This window comes from Salvelinus namaycush, unplaced genomic scaffold, assembly GCF_016432855.1.
Source record: "Salvelinus namaycush isolate Seneca unplaced genomic scaffold, SaNama_1.0 Scaffold1890, whole genome shotgun sequence".
Lineage (NCBI taxonomy): Eukaryota > Metazoa > Chordata > Actinopteri > Salmoniformes > Salmonidae > Salvelinus > Salvelinus namaycush.
The window spans coordinates 34,756-49,932 of record NW_024058664.1 but is presented as its reverse complement, the minus strand read 5'-3'; the positions used below and the strand labels follow the sequence as shown (position 1 = coordinate 49,932).

General features: G+C 49.8%; 1 protein-coding gene across 1 annotated transcript in view; it reads right to left on the bottom strand.

Moving 5' to 3' along the window:
• Positions 1-17: 17 nt before the first annotated feature.
• LOC120037816 (ras-associated and pleckstrin homology domains-containing protein 1-like) overlaps positions 18-15,177 on the bottom strand; it is a gene marked incomplete at its 3' end in the record, with an annotated part of 33,567 nt that continues 18,407 nt past the window's right edge. Inside the window, exons 4-14 of the mRNA XM_038983780.1 lie at positions 1,030-1,107; positions 927-934; positions 824-831; positions 724-731; positions 621-628; positions 521-528; positions 421-428; positions 321-328; positions 218-225; positions 118-125; positions 18-25 (exon numbers count right to left, since the gene is read on the bottom strand). Of these exons, the coding sequence (XP_038839708.1) occupies positions 18-25; positions 118-125; positions 218-225; positions 321-328; positions 421-428; positions 521-528; positions 621-628; positions 724-731; positions 824-831; positions 927-934; positions 1,030-1,107 (158 nt within the window). The remainder of the gene's footprint in view (positions 26-117; positions 126-217; positions 226-320; positions 329-420; positions 429-520; positions 529-620; positions 629-723; positions 732-823; positions 832-926; positions 935-1,029; positions 1,108-15,177) is intronic.

The following is a 15,177-nucleotide window of genomic DNA, read 5'->3' as shown; positions in this document are numbered from 1 at the left end:
TCAGGAAGAGAACTCACCTGATCTCCTGTTATAGATAGTAACAGAGACAGACAGGAAGAGAACTCACCTGATCTCCTGTTATAGATAGTAACAGAGACAGACAGGAAGAGAACTCACCTGATCTCCTGTTATAGATAGTAACAGAGACAGACAGGAAGAGAACTCACCTGATCTCCTGTTATAGATAGTAACAGAGACAGACAGGAAGAGAACTCACCTGATCTCCTGTTATAGATAGTAACAGAGACAGTCAGGAAGAGAACTCACCTGATCTCCTGTTATAGATAGTAACAGAGGAGACAGTCAGGAAGAGAACTCACCTGATCTCCTGTTATAGATAGTAACAGAGACAGACAGGAAGAGAACTCACCTGATCTCCTGTTATAGATAGTAACAGAGACAGACAGGAAGAGAACTCACCTGATCTCCTGTTATAGATAGTAACAGAGACAGACAGGAAGAGAACTCACCTGATCTCCTGTTATAGATAGTAACAGAGACAGACAGGAAGAGAACTCACCTGATATCCTGTTATAGATAGTAACAGAGACAGTCAGGAAGAGAACTCACCTGATCTCCTGTTATAGATAGTAACAGAGACAGACAGGAAGAGAACTCACCTGATCTCCTGTTATAGATAGTAACAGAGGAGACAGTCAGGAAGAGAACTCACCTGATCTCCTGTTATAGATAGTAACAGAGACAGTCAGGAAGAGAACTCACCTGATCTCCTGTTATAGATAGTAACAGAGACAGACAGGAAGAGAACTCACCTGATCTCCTGTTATAGATAGTAACAGAGACAGACAGGAAGAGAACTCACCTGATCTCCTGTTATAGATAGTAACAGAGGAGACAGACAGGAAGAGAACTCACCTGATCTCCTGTTATAGATAGTAACAGAGACAGACAGGAAGAGAACTCACCTGATCTCCTGTTATAGATAGTAACAGAGGAGACAGTCAGGAAGAGAACTCACCTGATCTCCTGTTATAGATAGTAACAGAGACAGTCAGGAAGAGAACTCACCTTTTTAACTTGGGCCTCCTTGATCTTCTCCAGAGCCACACGGATCTTCTCTGCCTTGGTCTTGGCAGCCTGTTCTTCCTACAGAAACACACACACACACACACATTAATACACAGACAAATAACAACACAGGTGTACACAGGGAACAGCAGCGCTACAGGAGAGTACAGTCTTGAGGTACTTTTGACAACAATCCTGCCCCCCCTCTCCCCCCTTCTCCTCCTCTTGTTCCCCCTTGTCTAGAGTGGTGGGACGCCCCCCCACCTCCATCCTGTGGGAACCCCCCCCCCACCTCCCCCTTTCTCCTCCTCCTGTCCCTCTTGTCTAGAGTGGTGGGACGCCCCCCCACCTCCATCCTGTGGGAACCCCCCCCCACCTCCCCCTTTCCCCTCCTCCTGTCCCCCTTGTCTAGAGTGGTGGGAACCCCCCCCACCTCCATCCTGTGGGAACCCCCCCCCCCCACCTCCATCCTCCCCCTTTCCCCTCCTCCTGTCCCCCTTGTCTAGAGTGGTGGGACGCCCCCCCACCTCCATCCTGTGGGAACCCCCCCCCACCTCCCCCTTTCCCCTCCTCCTGTCCCCCTTGTCTAGAGTGGTGGGACGCCCCCCCACCTCCATCCTGTGGGACCCCCCCCCCCCCCACCTCCCCCTTTCCCCTCCTCCTGTCCCCCTTGTCTAGAGTGGTGGGAACCCCCCCCACCTCCATCCTGTGGGAACCCCCCCCCCCCCACCTCCCCCTTTCCCCTCCTCCTGTCCCCCTTGTCTAGAGTGGTGGGAACCCCCCCACCTCCATCCTGTGGGAACCCCCCCCCACCTCCCCCTTTCCCCTCCTCCTGTCCCCCTTGTCTAGAGTGGTGGGACGCCCCCCCACCTCCATCCTGTGGGAACCCCCCCCCACCTCCATCCTCCCCCTTTCCCCTCCTCCTGTCCCCCTTGTCTAGAGTGGTGGGAACCCCCCCACCTCCATCCTCACTCCACCGCTGCTCTCTCACATACCTGGCTCCTCCAACAAGACGCCATTCTCACTCTAAAAACAGACCGTTTTTCTGCGTTCCTTCATGGAAGAATAAAACATATATTTCAAGGTTTCTAGAAGGTGGAGAACAGAAGTGAGTGTTCGTGTAATAAAATAATAATAATCTGTCTCGTTGTTGTCAGAACAATGCCTTGTCTATCAGAGATGTCTGCTTTTATAATCCTCCCGTTGTTTCATACTCGGCCAGATTAGCATTTTGGATTGAAAGCTACATTTTGAACCAATTGTGTCCACAGTAGATTACAGGATCTGTATTCTCCGTCAGAAGAATATCACAGGAAGTGAAGTAGCAATAGAATGTGTAGCAGCAGTCCTTTCAGGTCCACAGCACTTCCTCCAAACAACCGAAGCAGCCAGGATATCTCACAGTGAAAATAAATAACAACAAAGTCCCGTTAATAAACCAATCCTGTTAGTCTCTTCCTGTCCCGTAGTTAATCAACCAATCCTGTTAGTCTCTTCCTGTCCCGTAGTTAATCAACCAATCCTGTTAGTCTCTTCCTGTCCCGTAGTTAATCAACCAATCCTGTTAGTCTCTTCCTGTCCCGTAGTTAATCAACCAATCCTGTTAGTCTCTTCCTGTCCCGTAGTTAATCAACCAATCCTGTTAGTCTCTTCCTGTCCCGTAGTTAATCAACCAATCCTGTTAGTCTCTTCCTGTCCCGTAGTTAATCAACCAATCCTGTTAGTCTCTTCCTGTCCCGTAGTTAATCAACCAATCCTGTTAGTCTCTTCCTGTCCCGTAGTTAATCAACCAATCCTGTTAGTCTCTTCCTGTCCCGTAGTTAATCAACCAATCCTGTTAGTCTCTTCCTGTCCCGTAGTTAATCAACCAATCCTGTTAGTCTCTTCCTGTCCCGTAGTTAATCAACCAATCCTGTTAGTCTCTTCCTGTCCCGTAGTTAATCAACCAATCCTGTTAGTCTCTTCCTGTCCCGTAGTTAATCAACCAATCCTGTTAGTCTCTTCCTGTCCCGTAGTTAATCAACCAATCCTGTTAGTCTCTTCCTGTCCCGTAGTTAATCAACCAATCCTGTTAGTCTCTTCCTGTCCCGTAGTTAATCAACCAATCCTGTTAGTCTCTTCCTGTCCCGTAGTTAATCAACCAATCCTGTTAGTCTCTTCCTGTCCCGTAGTTAATCAACCAATCCTGTTAGTCTCTTCCTGTCCCGTAGTTAATCAACCAATCCTGTTAGTCTCTTCCTGTCCCGTAGTTAATCAACCAATCCTGTTAGTCTCTTCCTGTCCCGTAGTTAATCAACCAATCCTGTTAGTCTCTTCCTGTCCCGTAGTTAATCAACCAATCCTGTTAGTCTCTTCCTGTCCCGTAGTTAATCAACCAATCCTGTTAGTCTCTTCCTGTCCCGTAGTTAATCAACCAATCCTGTTAGTCTCTTCCTGTCCCGTAGTTAATCAACCAATCCTGTTAGTCTCTTCCTGTCCCGTAGTTAATCAACCAATCCTGTTAGTCTCTTCCTGTCCCGTAGTTAATCAACCAATCCTGTTAGTCTCTTCCTGTCCCGTAGTTAATCAACCAATCCTGTTAGTCTCTTCCTGTCCCGTAGTTAATCAACCAATCCTGTTAGTCTCTTCCTGTCCCGTAGTTAATCAACCAATCCTGTTAGTCTCTTCCTGTCCCGTAGTTAATCAACCAATCCTGTTAGTCTCTTCCTGTCCCGTAGTTAATCAACCAATCCTGTTAGTCTCTTCCTGTCCCGTAGTTAATCAACCAATCCTGTTAGTCTCTTCCTGTCCCGTAGTTAATCAACCAATCCTGTTAGTCTCTTCCTGTCCCGTAGTTAATCAACCAATCCTGTTAGTCTCTTCCTGTCCCGTAGTTAATCAACCAATCCTGTTAGTCTCTTCCTGTCCCGTAGTTAATCAACCAATCCTGTTAGTCTCTTCCTGTCCCGTAGTTAATCAACCAATCCTGTTAGTCTCTTCCTGTCCCGTAGTTAATCAACCAATCCTGTTAGTCTCTTCCTGTCCCGTAGTTAATCAACCAATCCTGTTAGTCTCTTCCTGTCCCGTAGTTAATCAACCAATCCTGTTAGTCTCTTCCTGTCCCGTAGTTAATCAACCAATCCTGTTAGTCTCTTCCTGTCCCGTAGTTAATCAACCAATCCTGTTAGTCTCTTCCTGTCCCGTAGTTAATCAACCAATCCTGTTAGTCTCTTCCTGTCCCGTAGTTAATCAACCAATCCTGTTAGTCTCTTCCTGTCCCGTAGTTAATCAACCAATCCTGTTAGTCTCTTCCTGTCCCGTAGTTAATCAACCAATCCTGTTAGTCTCTTCCTGTCCCGTAGTTAATCAACCAATCCTGTTAGTCTCTTCCTGTCCCGTAGTTAATCAACCAATCCTGTTAGTCTCTTCCTGTCCCGTAGTTAATCAACCAATCCTGTTAGTCTCTTCCTGTCCCGTAGTTAATCAACCAATCCTGTTAGTCTCTTCCTGTCCCGTAGTTAATCAACCAATCCTGTTAGTCTCTTCCTGTCCCGTAGTTAATCAACCAATCCTGTTAGTCTCTTCCTGTCCCGTAGTTAATCAACCAATCCTGTTAGTCTCTTCCTGTCCCGTAGTTAATCAACCAATCCTGTTAGTCTCTTCCTGTCCCGTAGTTAATCAACCAATCCTGTTAGTCTCTTCCTGTCCCGTAGTTAATCAACCAATCCTGTTAGTCTCTTCCTGTCCCGTAGTTAATCAACCAATCCTGTTAGTCTCTTCCTGTCCCGTAGTTAATCAACCAATCCTGTTAGTCTCTTCCTGTCCCGTAGTTAATCAACCAATCCTGTTAGTCTCTTCCTGTCCCGTAGTTAATCAACCAATCCTGTTAGTCTCTTCCTGTCCCGTAGTTAATCAACCAATCCTGTTAGTCTCTTCCTGTCCCGTAGTTAATCAACCAATCCTGTTAGTCTCTTCCTGTCCCGTAGTTAATCAACCAATCCTGTTAGTCTCTTCCTGTCCTTTTACTGCCAGATGAGGAGCTTCCAATCACAGACATCGATAAGACGAGTAAGAAGACAGATCATCTGAATATATTCCAAGCCGGTTGAAAACAAAACGGTGGGACAGCCCACTCAGACAAGCACCTCGTCAGAGTCCTGACAGAAACTGAGAACGGGAGAGGATCTGACATGGAGGGAGGGAGGAGGGGCTGGCTGTACCAACACGTACACACACACAGATAGACGGTTATCCCTCTCTCTCAATCAGAACACGTGGAATCAGACTATAATCTCTGACAGCATTGTCCTCACTCTGGCTGACTGGCTGCAGGGTACACTCACTCAGTCTACTAAAACCAATCAGACTCCAGCTCTGGCACATCCGCATGCTACCCTTTAACCAAGGGGATTCTAGTGGTGTCACCCTTTAACCAAGGGGATTCTGGTGGTGTCACCCTTTAACCAAGGGGATTCTGGTGGTTTCACCCTTTAACCAAGGGGATTCTGGTGGTGTCACCCTTTAACCAAGGGGATTCTGGTGGAGTCACCCTTTAACCAAGGGGATTCTGGTGGAGTCACCCTTTAACCAAGGGGATTCTGGTGGTGTTACCCTTTAACCAAGGGGATTCTGGTGGTGTTACCCGTTAACCAAGGGGATTCTGGTGGTTTCACCCTTTAACCAAGGGGATTCTGGTGGTTTCACCCGTTAACCAAGGGGATTCTAGTGGTTTCACCCGTTAACCAAGGGGATTCTAGTGGTTTCACCCGTTAACCAAGGGGATTCTAGTGGTTTCACCCTTTAACCAAGGGGATTCTAGTGGTTTCACCCTTTAACCAAGGGGATTCTAGTGGTTTCACCTGTTAACCAAGGGGATTCTAGTGGTTTCACCCTTTAACCAAGGGGATTCTAGTGGTTTCACCCGTTAACCAAGGGGATTCTAGTGGTGCTACCCTTTAACCAAGGGGATTCTAGTGGTTTCACCCGTTAACCAAGGGGATTCTAGTGGTTTCACCCGTTAACCAAGGGGATTCTAGTGGTTTCACCCGTTAACCAAGGGGATTCTAGTGGTTTCACCCTTTAACCAAGGGGATTCTAGTGGTTTCATCCTTTAACCAAGGGGATTCTGGTGGTGTCACCCTTTAACCAAGGGGATTCTGGTGGAGTCACCCTTTAACCAAGGGGATTCTGGTGGTGTCACCCTTTAACCAAGGGGATTCTAGTGGTTTCACCCTTTAACCAAGGGGATTCTGGTGGAGTCACCCTTTAACCAAGGGGATTCTAGTGGTGCTACCCTTTAACCAAGGGGATTCTAGTGGTTTCACCCTTTAACCAAGGGGATCCTGGTGGTTTCACCCTTTAACCAAGGGGATCCTGGTGGTTTCACCCTTTAACCAAGGGGATTCTGGTGGTGTCACCCTTTAACCAAGGGGATTCTGGTGGTGTCACCCTTTAACCAAGGGGATTCTAGTGGTTTCACCCTTTAACCAAGGGGATTCTGGTGGTGTCACCCTTTAACCAAGGGGATTCTAGTGGTGTCACCCTTTAACCAAGGGGATTCTAGTGGTGTCACCCTTTAACCAAGGGGATTCTGGTGGTTTCACCCTTTAACCAAGGGGATTCTAGTGGTTTCACCCTTTAACCAAGGGGATTCTGGTGGTGTCACCCTTTAACCAAGGGGATCCTGGTGGTGTCACCCTTTAACCAAGGGGATTCTGGTGGTTTCACCCTTTAACCAAGGGGATTCTGGTGGTTTCACCCTTTAACCAAGGGGATTCTGGTGGAGTCACCCTTTAACCAAGGGGATTCTGGTGGAGTCACCCTTTAACCAAGGGGAGTAGGGGAGGATGGGTGGAAGGCAGGGGAGGATGGGTGGAAGGCAGGGGAGGATGGGTGGAAGTTAGGGGGTTGATGGGTGGAAGTTAGGGGGGGATGGGTGGAAGTTAGGGGAGGATGGGTGGAGAGTAGGGGAGGATGGGTAGAGAGTAGGGGAGGATGGGTGGAAGGTAGGGGAGGATGGGTGGAAGGCAGGGGAGGATGGGTGGAAGGTAGGGGAGGATGGGTGGAAGGTAGGGGAGGATGGGTGGAGAGTAGGGGAGGATGGGTGGAAGGTAGGGGAGGATGGGTGGAAGGTAGGGGAGGATGGGTGGAGAGTAGGGGAGGATGGGTGGAGAGTAGGGGAGGATGGGTGGAGAGTAGGGGAGGATGGGTGGAGAGTAGGGGAGGATGGGTGAAAGGTAGGGGAGGATGGGTAAAAGGCAGGGGAGGATGGGTGGAAGGTAGGGGAGGATGGGTGGAGAGTAGGGGAGGATGGGTGGAAGGTAGGAGAGGATGGGTGGAGAGTAGGTGAGGATGGGTGGAAGGTAGGGGAGGATGGGTGGAAGGTAGGGGAGGATGGGTGGGGTGTCAGGGAGGATGGGTGGAGAGTAGGGGAGGATGGGTGGAAGGTAGGGGAGGATGGGTGGGGTGTCAGGGAGGATGGGTGGAGAGTAGGTGAGGATGGGTGGAAGGTAGGGGAGGATGGGTGGAAGGTAGGGGAGGATGGGTGGGGTGTCAGGGAGGATGGGTGGAGAGTAGGGGAGGAAGGTAGGCGAGGATGGGTGGAGAGTAGGGGAGGATGGGTGGAAGGTAGGGGAGGATGGGTGGAAGGTAGGGGAGGATGGGTGGAGAGTAGGGGAGGATGGGTGGAGAGTAGGGGAGGATGGGTGGAAGGTAGGGGAGGATGGGTGGAAGGTAGGGGAGGATGGGTGGAGAGTAGGGGAGGATGGGTGGAAGGGAGGATGGGTGGAAGGTAGGGGGGGATGGGTGGGGTGTCAGGGAGGATGGGTGGAGAGTAGGGGAGGATGGGTGGGGTGTCAGGGAGGATGGGTAGAGAGTAGGGGAGGATGGGTGGAAGGTAGGGGAGGATGGGTGGGGTGTCAGGGAGGATGGGTGGAGAGTAGGGGAGGATGGGTGGGGTGTCGGGGAGGATGGGTGGAGAGTAGGGGAGGATGGGTGGAGTAGGGGAGGATGGGTGGAGAGTAGGGGAGGATGGGTGGAAGGTAGGGGAGGATGGGTGGAGAGTAGGGGAGGATGGGTGGAGAGTAGGGGAGGATGGGTGGAGAGTAGGGGAGGATGGGTGGAGAGTAGGGGAGGATGGGTGGAAGGTAGGGGAGGATGGGTGGAAGGTAGGGGAGGATGGGTGGAAGGTAGGGGAGGATGGGTGGAAGGTAGGCGAGGATGGGTGGAAGGCAGGCGAGGATGGGTGGAAGGTAGGGGAGGATGGGTGGAAGGTAGGGGAGGATGGGTGGAAGGTAGGGGAGGATGGGTGGAAGGCAGGGGAGGATGGGTGGAAGGCAGGGGAGGATGGGTGGAAGGTAGGGGAGGATGGGTGGAAGGTAGGGGAGGATGGGTGGAAGGTAAGGGAGGATGGGTGGGGTGTCAGGGAGGATGGGTGGAAGGTAGGAGAGGATGGGTGGAGTGTCGGGAGGATGGGTGGAGTGTCGGGGAGGATGGGTGGAGTGCCTCTTACCAGCAGCACCCCCTCCCCCCCCACACACCCTCATTATGCATGGCTGCCCTAGCAACTGCGGCATTAACAGAAATATAAATAGGGGGGGTGACAGGAAGAGCTTTATATGAGAGGAGATTCCATGTGATTTATCACATCAGACACACTGAACGTGACGAGGGACCGTCACAACATTAAATGGTGTCAGTCTGTCAGACGACTACGCCTCATGATACCGTAGACAGTTCTCCAACCTATTTACTGTACGTAATCCTACATTGTGTTGATTCCACAGAGACCAAAACCTTATTTTTTTGCTATTCTGGGTGAATAAAAATCTCAATTCCTTTTTGAAGTGGTCCTTTTCCCATTACTATCTGGGTTGCTGTAGCACATGTAACGTGTTGTACTGCCTCACGACGCAGAGGAAAAGAGGGACATATTTAAATATATATATATGGCTGAATGGAGTCTGTCGGCTGCTGTTGCTCAGTGAGGTTATCACTGACATGGCGGAGCTCTGAGGCAGGATACATACACAGCATCACAGGTCTGGTCACGTACGGTACCCTTCTCTGGATCCATGAACTGCCGCTCATAAAACGCTGAGCTACTGAGCTTCTCAGAGACGTGAATTAGTCATATAAAAATAAATAGAACAAAACAACGACCTTGGAGCGAGAGAGGGAGGGAGGGAGGGAGCGAGAGAGCGAGAGAGGGAGGGAGGGAGGGAGGGAGGGAGGGAGGGAGGGAGGGAGGGAGGGAGGGAGGGAGGGAGGGAGGGAGGGAGGGAGCGAGAGAGGGAGGGAGGGAGCGAGGGAGGGAGAGAGAGAGCGAGAGAGGGAGCGAGAGAGGGAGGGAGGGAGCGAGCGAGAGAGCGAGCGAGGGAGCGAGAGAGGGAGCGAGAGAGGGAGCGAGAGAGGGAGCGAGAGAGGGAGGGAGGGAGCGAGCGAGAGAGCGAGCGAGAGAGGGAGGGAGAGAGGGAGGGAGAGAGGGAGGGAGAGAGGGAGGGAGGGAGGGAGGGAGCGAGGGAGGGAGCGAGAGAGGGAGGAAACGAGGGAGGGGACGAGGGAGGAAACGAGGGAGGGGACGAGCGAGGGAACGAGAGAGGGAACGAGGGAGGAAACGAGGGAGGAAACGAGAGAGGGGGCGAGAGAGGGAGGGAGCGAGGGAGGGGGCGAGAGAGGGAGGGAGCGAGGGAGGGAGCGAGGGAGGGGGCGAGAGAGGGAGGGAGCGAGGGAGGGAGCGAGGGAGGGAGCGAGAGAGAGAGGGAGCGAGGGAGGGAGGGAGCGAGGGAGGGGGCGAGAGAGGGAGGGAGCGAGGGAGGGAGCGAGGGAGGGAGGGAGCGAGAGAGAGAGGGAGCGAGGGAGGGAGCGGGCGAGAGAGGGAGGGAGCGAGGGAGGTGGCGAGGGAGGGAGCGAGAGAGAGAGGGGGCGAGAGAGGGAGGGAGCGAGGGAGGGAGCGAGGGAGGGAGCGAGAGAGAGAGAAAGCGAAAGAGGGAGGGAGAGGGAGGGAGAGAGCGAGCGAGAGAAAAAGATGGTGATTAATGGAAAAGCTCCAAAATACTCTGTATTCTCAGGTGCTTCATTACAGTATAGAGAAACTAGCCATTTAAATCGTTAATAATTAATTCAGGAGTAAACTAAACAATCCCACTGTTTATGCATTAGAATGGCTCTGATGGATGTGTAATACTGTATTAAATCAAAAAAATACTTTTTTCAGGAGAATAAATCAAATTTGTTGTCATATCAAACAATAGTATATTCCAAGTGCCACCTGCAGGTAGCTCCCAAAGTAAAGGAAACACCAACAAACAGTGTCTTAACAGGACGCTGGGGGCACCACGAGCCAGAACGGCTTCAACGCTCCTTGACATAGATTATACAAGTGTCTGGACCTCTATTGGAGAGACACCATTATTCCATTAGAAATTCCATCGTTTGGTGTTTTTTTGTTGACGGTGGGTGGAAAACGTTTTCTCAGGCACCGCTCCAGAATCTCCCGTAAGTGTTCAGCTGGGTTGAGATCTGGTGACAGACGGCCACATGGCATACGGTTAACCCTCAGGGGTTAAAGAAAACAAACGTATACCATGAATGAAACTGAAGTCGATCTCAGATCTGGGTTAAAAACATTTGGCCGTACTGTACTGGAGGAACTAGTACCGCATGGAGGAACTAGTACAGCTCATGGTCTGTAGAAGTCATCATTACACCTTCACATGTTGACTATTCTAGATACACTATTATAATCCTGCTCTATAGCAGGGGGTCCTCCTCCCAAAGGGGTTTTAAAGGAACTCAATCCGGCTTTAAAAACCTACTTCCTGAAAGGTATAATAGTAGAATGCAGAAGGTGCACATTTCTAAATGAGGTATGACATCAGTTCCTCTTGTCATGTCAGTCATTACAGACCTTAGAGAGATATTTATAACTTGTTAGAAGTTCAGCCCATAGATAGTTGAATACATGAATAAACATTAGACATGGCAAAATGTATAAAAATCGCAATAAAATTAGCTTTAAAACTGCCAAATGTTCTTTGCGCCCCATGACAAATTGTGTAGAATTGCAGGAAATAAGCTTTAAACCTCCGCCAACACGATGAACGTGAACAGTTTGTGTCACGAACGGTGCTTGTGCCCATAGAAAAAGACGTGGTGCGGGGGTCAGGGGTCTGGGGGTCAGGGGTCGGGGGTCAGGCGGGATGTTCACCAATGCTGGAAGGGGGACCCCAAGATAAAAAAGTTTTGGAACTTCTAGGAAATACTAGTGTATAGAACTATCTTAACCTATAGAAAATAAACACCGTCTATTAACAACCAGAGGATATGACATCACGAGAGGGAGAGGGGTTCATTGTTGCATGAAGGGTGTGGTTAAAAAGCCACCAATGAGAGAATAGCTTGATTGCATGCAGGACGAAGAGACAAGCGAAGGAGAAAGAGAGTCACCTTGGTCAGCAAGTGAGAGGGTTTTCCAGCTATATTTTTCAGAATCAGGGAGGTTTCCCTGTCCAGATAGGAGTGCTTGGCGCAGAACGGAGAGAGAGAGAGAGAGAGAGAAGAAGAAGAGACAAGAAACATTAGTGAAATCAGTGATTGGCAATGAACAAATTGTGCATTTGATATCAGTTGTGAAAGCATAGAAAAATGTGATCTAAGATAAAGAAGCAGAAGGATCAGAATCAGAAAGAAGTAGATCAGAATCATTGTAGTGGAATAAAATACCAGTGGAATAAAATACCAGTGTGCCATTTGTTAATTTAACTCAATCTGTTGTCATACAGCAAGAGACCCAGAGCTCTATATTAATAAATCAAACTCAAAAGTTGTAATCTTAGCGCTACAGATCCGGAAACGTGTCAACCACTGTTTGAGTGCAACAGCTGGCGGTACGAAAGGGGCGGAGTTGTGATGAATAAATGCATTGGAAGTGTGACGATGGCTTGGCCAATCAACGCATTCCATGGCTTGATACTGCATGCCATTTTCTCCCAGTTCTGTTATTGACAGGTCTTTGCGTTGTAATCAACTCCAATTTGGCTGAGTGGCACGGAATATTCTCTTTCTAGTCTGTTGTGGTTTGTGATAGTTTGTTAAATAGCATAGGCTACAGTAACCAATTTGTAAGTCGCTCTGGATAAGAGCGTCTGCTAAATGACTTAAATGTAAATGTAAAATGTAACGAGCGATGGCAACGGCGGAGAACAAAAAAATGGTTTGCTCAGTATGTTTGACCAACATTGTTGTAATTGGCTTCAACAACTATAGACCTTTACGCATCACACTTCTCCTGAAATAAATAATAATACTAGGCTGAGTATTATCTAGATCCTGGACGATGAGGAGGCATATGAGCTTCCCCGAGATTCGGTTGTGCAAAGCCAGTTTCATCAGGTGTCCCGGATGGCTGGTCTCAGACGATCCCCGCAGGGGGTAGAAGCCAGATGCCCTGGGTTGGCACGGTTACACGTCATCTACGGTTGTGAGTACTGCCAAAAGTCTCTAAAAGCAACATTTGAGATCGGTTTATGGTATAGAAATTCTCTGGCAACAACACGACGAGGAAGAGGATGATCTGAAGTCAGAACACCAATAGTGTAATGATGAGTCATGGCAGCGTTGGTGTGAATCATTTGACCGTGCGCCTTGTGGGTTTGATACCGTTCTTTTTCACGTTTTAATTTGTAAAAATGAATCTGTTACGTGACTGTTTTATTTAACATATACGTCTCTATTACTAATCACATTTATTGTAAGAGAAACTAAAAACGTGTTGCAGTAGGCCTTTAGAATCACGGCAAAAAATATCCTCGACTCGATCCAAGTTGATGAGCGAGAGGGGGAAACTAAACTAATTTCACACATAATAAAAGACAGCCTAAAGACAAGATTACATTGACGATAGTCTGATGACATTATCAGCGGTTAGATTTACAAGATGCTCCCCATCTCTTTGTGTACATTGACAGATGCATCACTGTATCAAATCCTCCTTCAGAGTCACATGCAGGTAAAACATCGTGATTTCTATATCGTATCGGAAAGATTAAATTCTGCAGTTTCTATGACACTTAACCTTTGTCAAATAAAGCTGCACCTCTTGAATGTTGAGTTATTTCAACATTTTACAGGAATATCTGCGCTGTCCCTGCATTCAGTACATGGCCACTCCACTGTCCCTGCATTCAGCACATGGCCACTCCACTGTCCCTGCATTCAGCACATGGCCACTCCACTGTCCCTGCATTCAGTACATGGCCACTCCACTGTCCCTGCATTCAGCACATGGCCACTCCACTGTCCCTGCATTCAGTACATGGCCACTCCACTGTCCCTGCATTCAGTACATGGCCACTCCACTGTCCCTGCATTCAGCACATGGCCACTCCACTGTCCCTGTATTCAGTACATGACCACTCCACTGTCCCTGCATTCAGTACATGGCCACTCCACTGTCCCTGTATTCAGCACATGGCCACTCCACTGTCCCTGTATTCAGTACATGACCACTCCACTGTCCCTGTATTCAGTACATGGCCACTCCACTGTCCCTGCATTCAGTACATGGCCACTCCACTGTCCACATGGCCACTCCACTGTCCCTGCATTCAGTACATGGCCACTCCACTGTCCCTGCATTCAGTACATGGCCACTCCACTGTCCACATGGCCACTCCACTGTCCCTGTATTCAGTACATGGCCACTCCACTGTCCCTGCATTCAGTACATGGCCACTCCACTGTCCCTGTATTCAGTACATGACCACTCCACTGTCCCTGTATTCAGTACATGGCCACTCCACTGTCCCTGCATTCAGTACATGGCCACTCCACTGTCCACATGGCCACTCCACTGTCCCTGCATTCAGTACATGGCCACTCCACTGTCCCTGCATTCAGTACATGGCCACTCCACTGTCCCTGCATTCAGTACATGGCCACTCCACTGTCCACATGGCCACTCCACTGTCCCTGTATTCAGTACATGGCCACTCCACTGTCCCTGCATTCAGTACATGGCCACTCCACTGTCCCTGCATTCAGTACATGGCCACTCCACTGTCCCTGTATTCAGCACATGGCCACTCCACTGTCCCTGTATTCAGCACATGGCCACTCCACTGTCCCTGTATTCAGCACATGGCCACTCCACTGTCCCTGTATTCAGCACATGGCCACTCCACTGTCCCTGTATTCAGCACATGGCCACTCCACTGTCCCTGCATTCAGTACATGGCCACTCCACTGTCCCTGCATTCAGTACATGGCCACTCCACTGTCCCTGTATTCAGTACATGACCACTCCACTGTCCCTGTATTCAGTACATGGCCACTCCACTGTCCCTGCATTCAGTACATGGCCACTCCACTGTCCACATGGCCACTCCACTGTCCCTGCATTCAGTACATGGCCACTCCACTGTCCCTGCATTCAGTACATGGCCACTCCACTGTCCACATGGCCACTCCACTGTCCCTGTATTCAGTACATGGCCACTCCACTGTCCCTGCATTCAGTACATGGCCACTCCACTGTCCACATGGCCACTCCACTGTCCCTGTATTCAGTACATGGCCACTCCACTGTCCCTGCATTCAGTACATGGCCACTCCACTGTCCCTGCATTCAGTACATGGCCACTCCACTGTCCCTGTATTCAGTACATGACCACTCCACTGTCCCTGCATTCAGTACATGGCCACTCCACTGTCCCTGCATTCAGTACATGGCCACTCCACTGTCCCTGCATTCAGTACATGGCCACTCCACTGTCCCTGCATTCAGTACATGGCCACTCCACTGTCCACATGGCCACTCCACTGTCCCTGCATTCAGTACATGGCCACTCCACTGTCCCTGTATTCAGTACATGGCCACTCCACTGTCCCTGCATTCAGTACATGGCCACTCCACTGTCCCTGTATTCAGTACATGACCACTCCACTGTCCCTGTATTCAGTACATGGCCACTCCACTGTCCCTGTATTCAGTACATGGCCACTCCACTGTCCCTGCATTCAGCACATGGCCACTCCACTGTCCCTGCATTCAGTACATGGCCACTCCACTGTCCCTGTATTCAGTACATGGCCACTCCACTGTCCCTGTATTCAGTACATGACCACTCCACTGTCCCTGTATTCAGTACATGGCCACTCCACTGTCCCTGT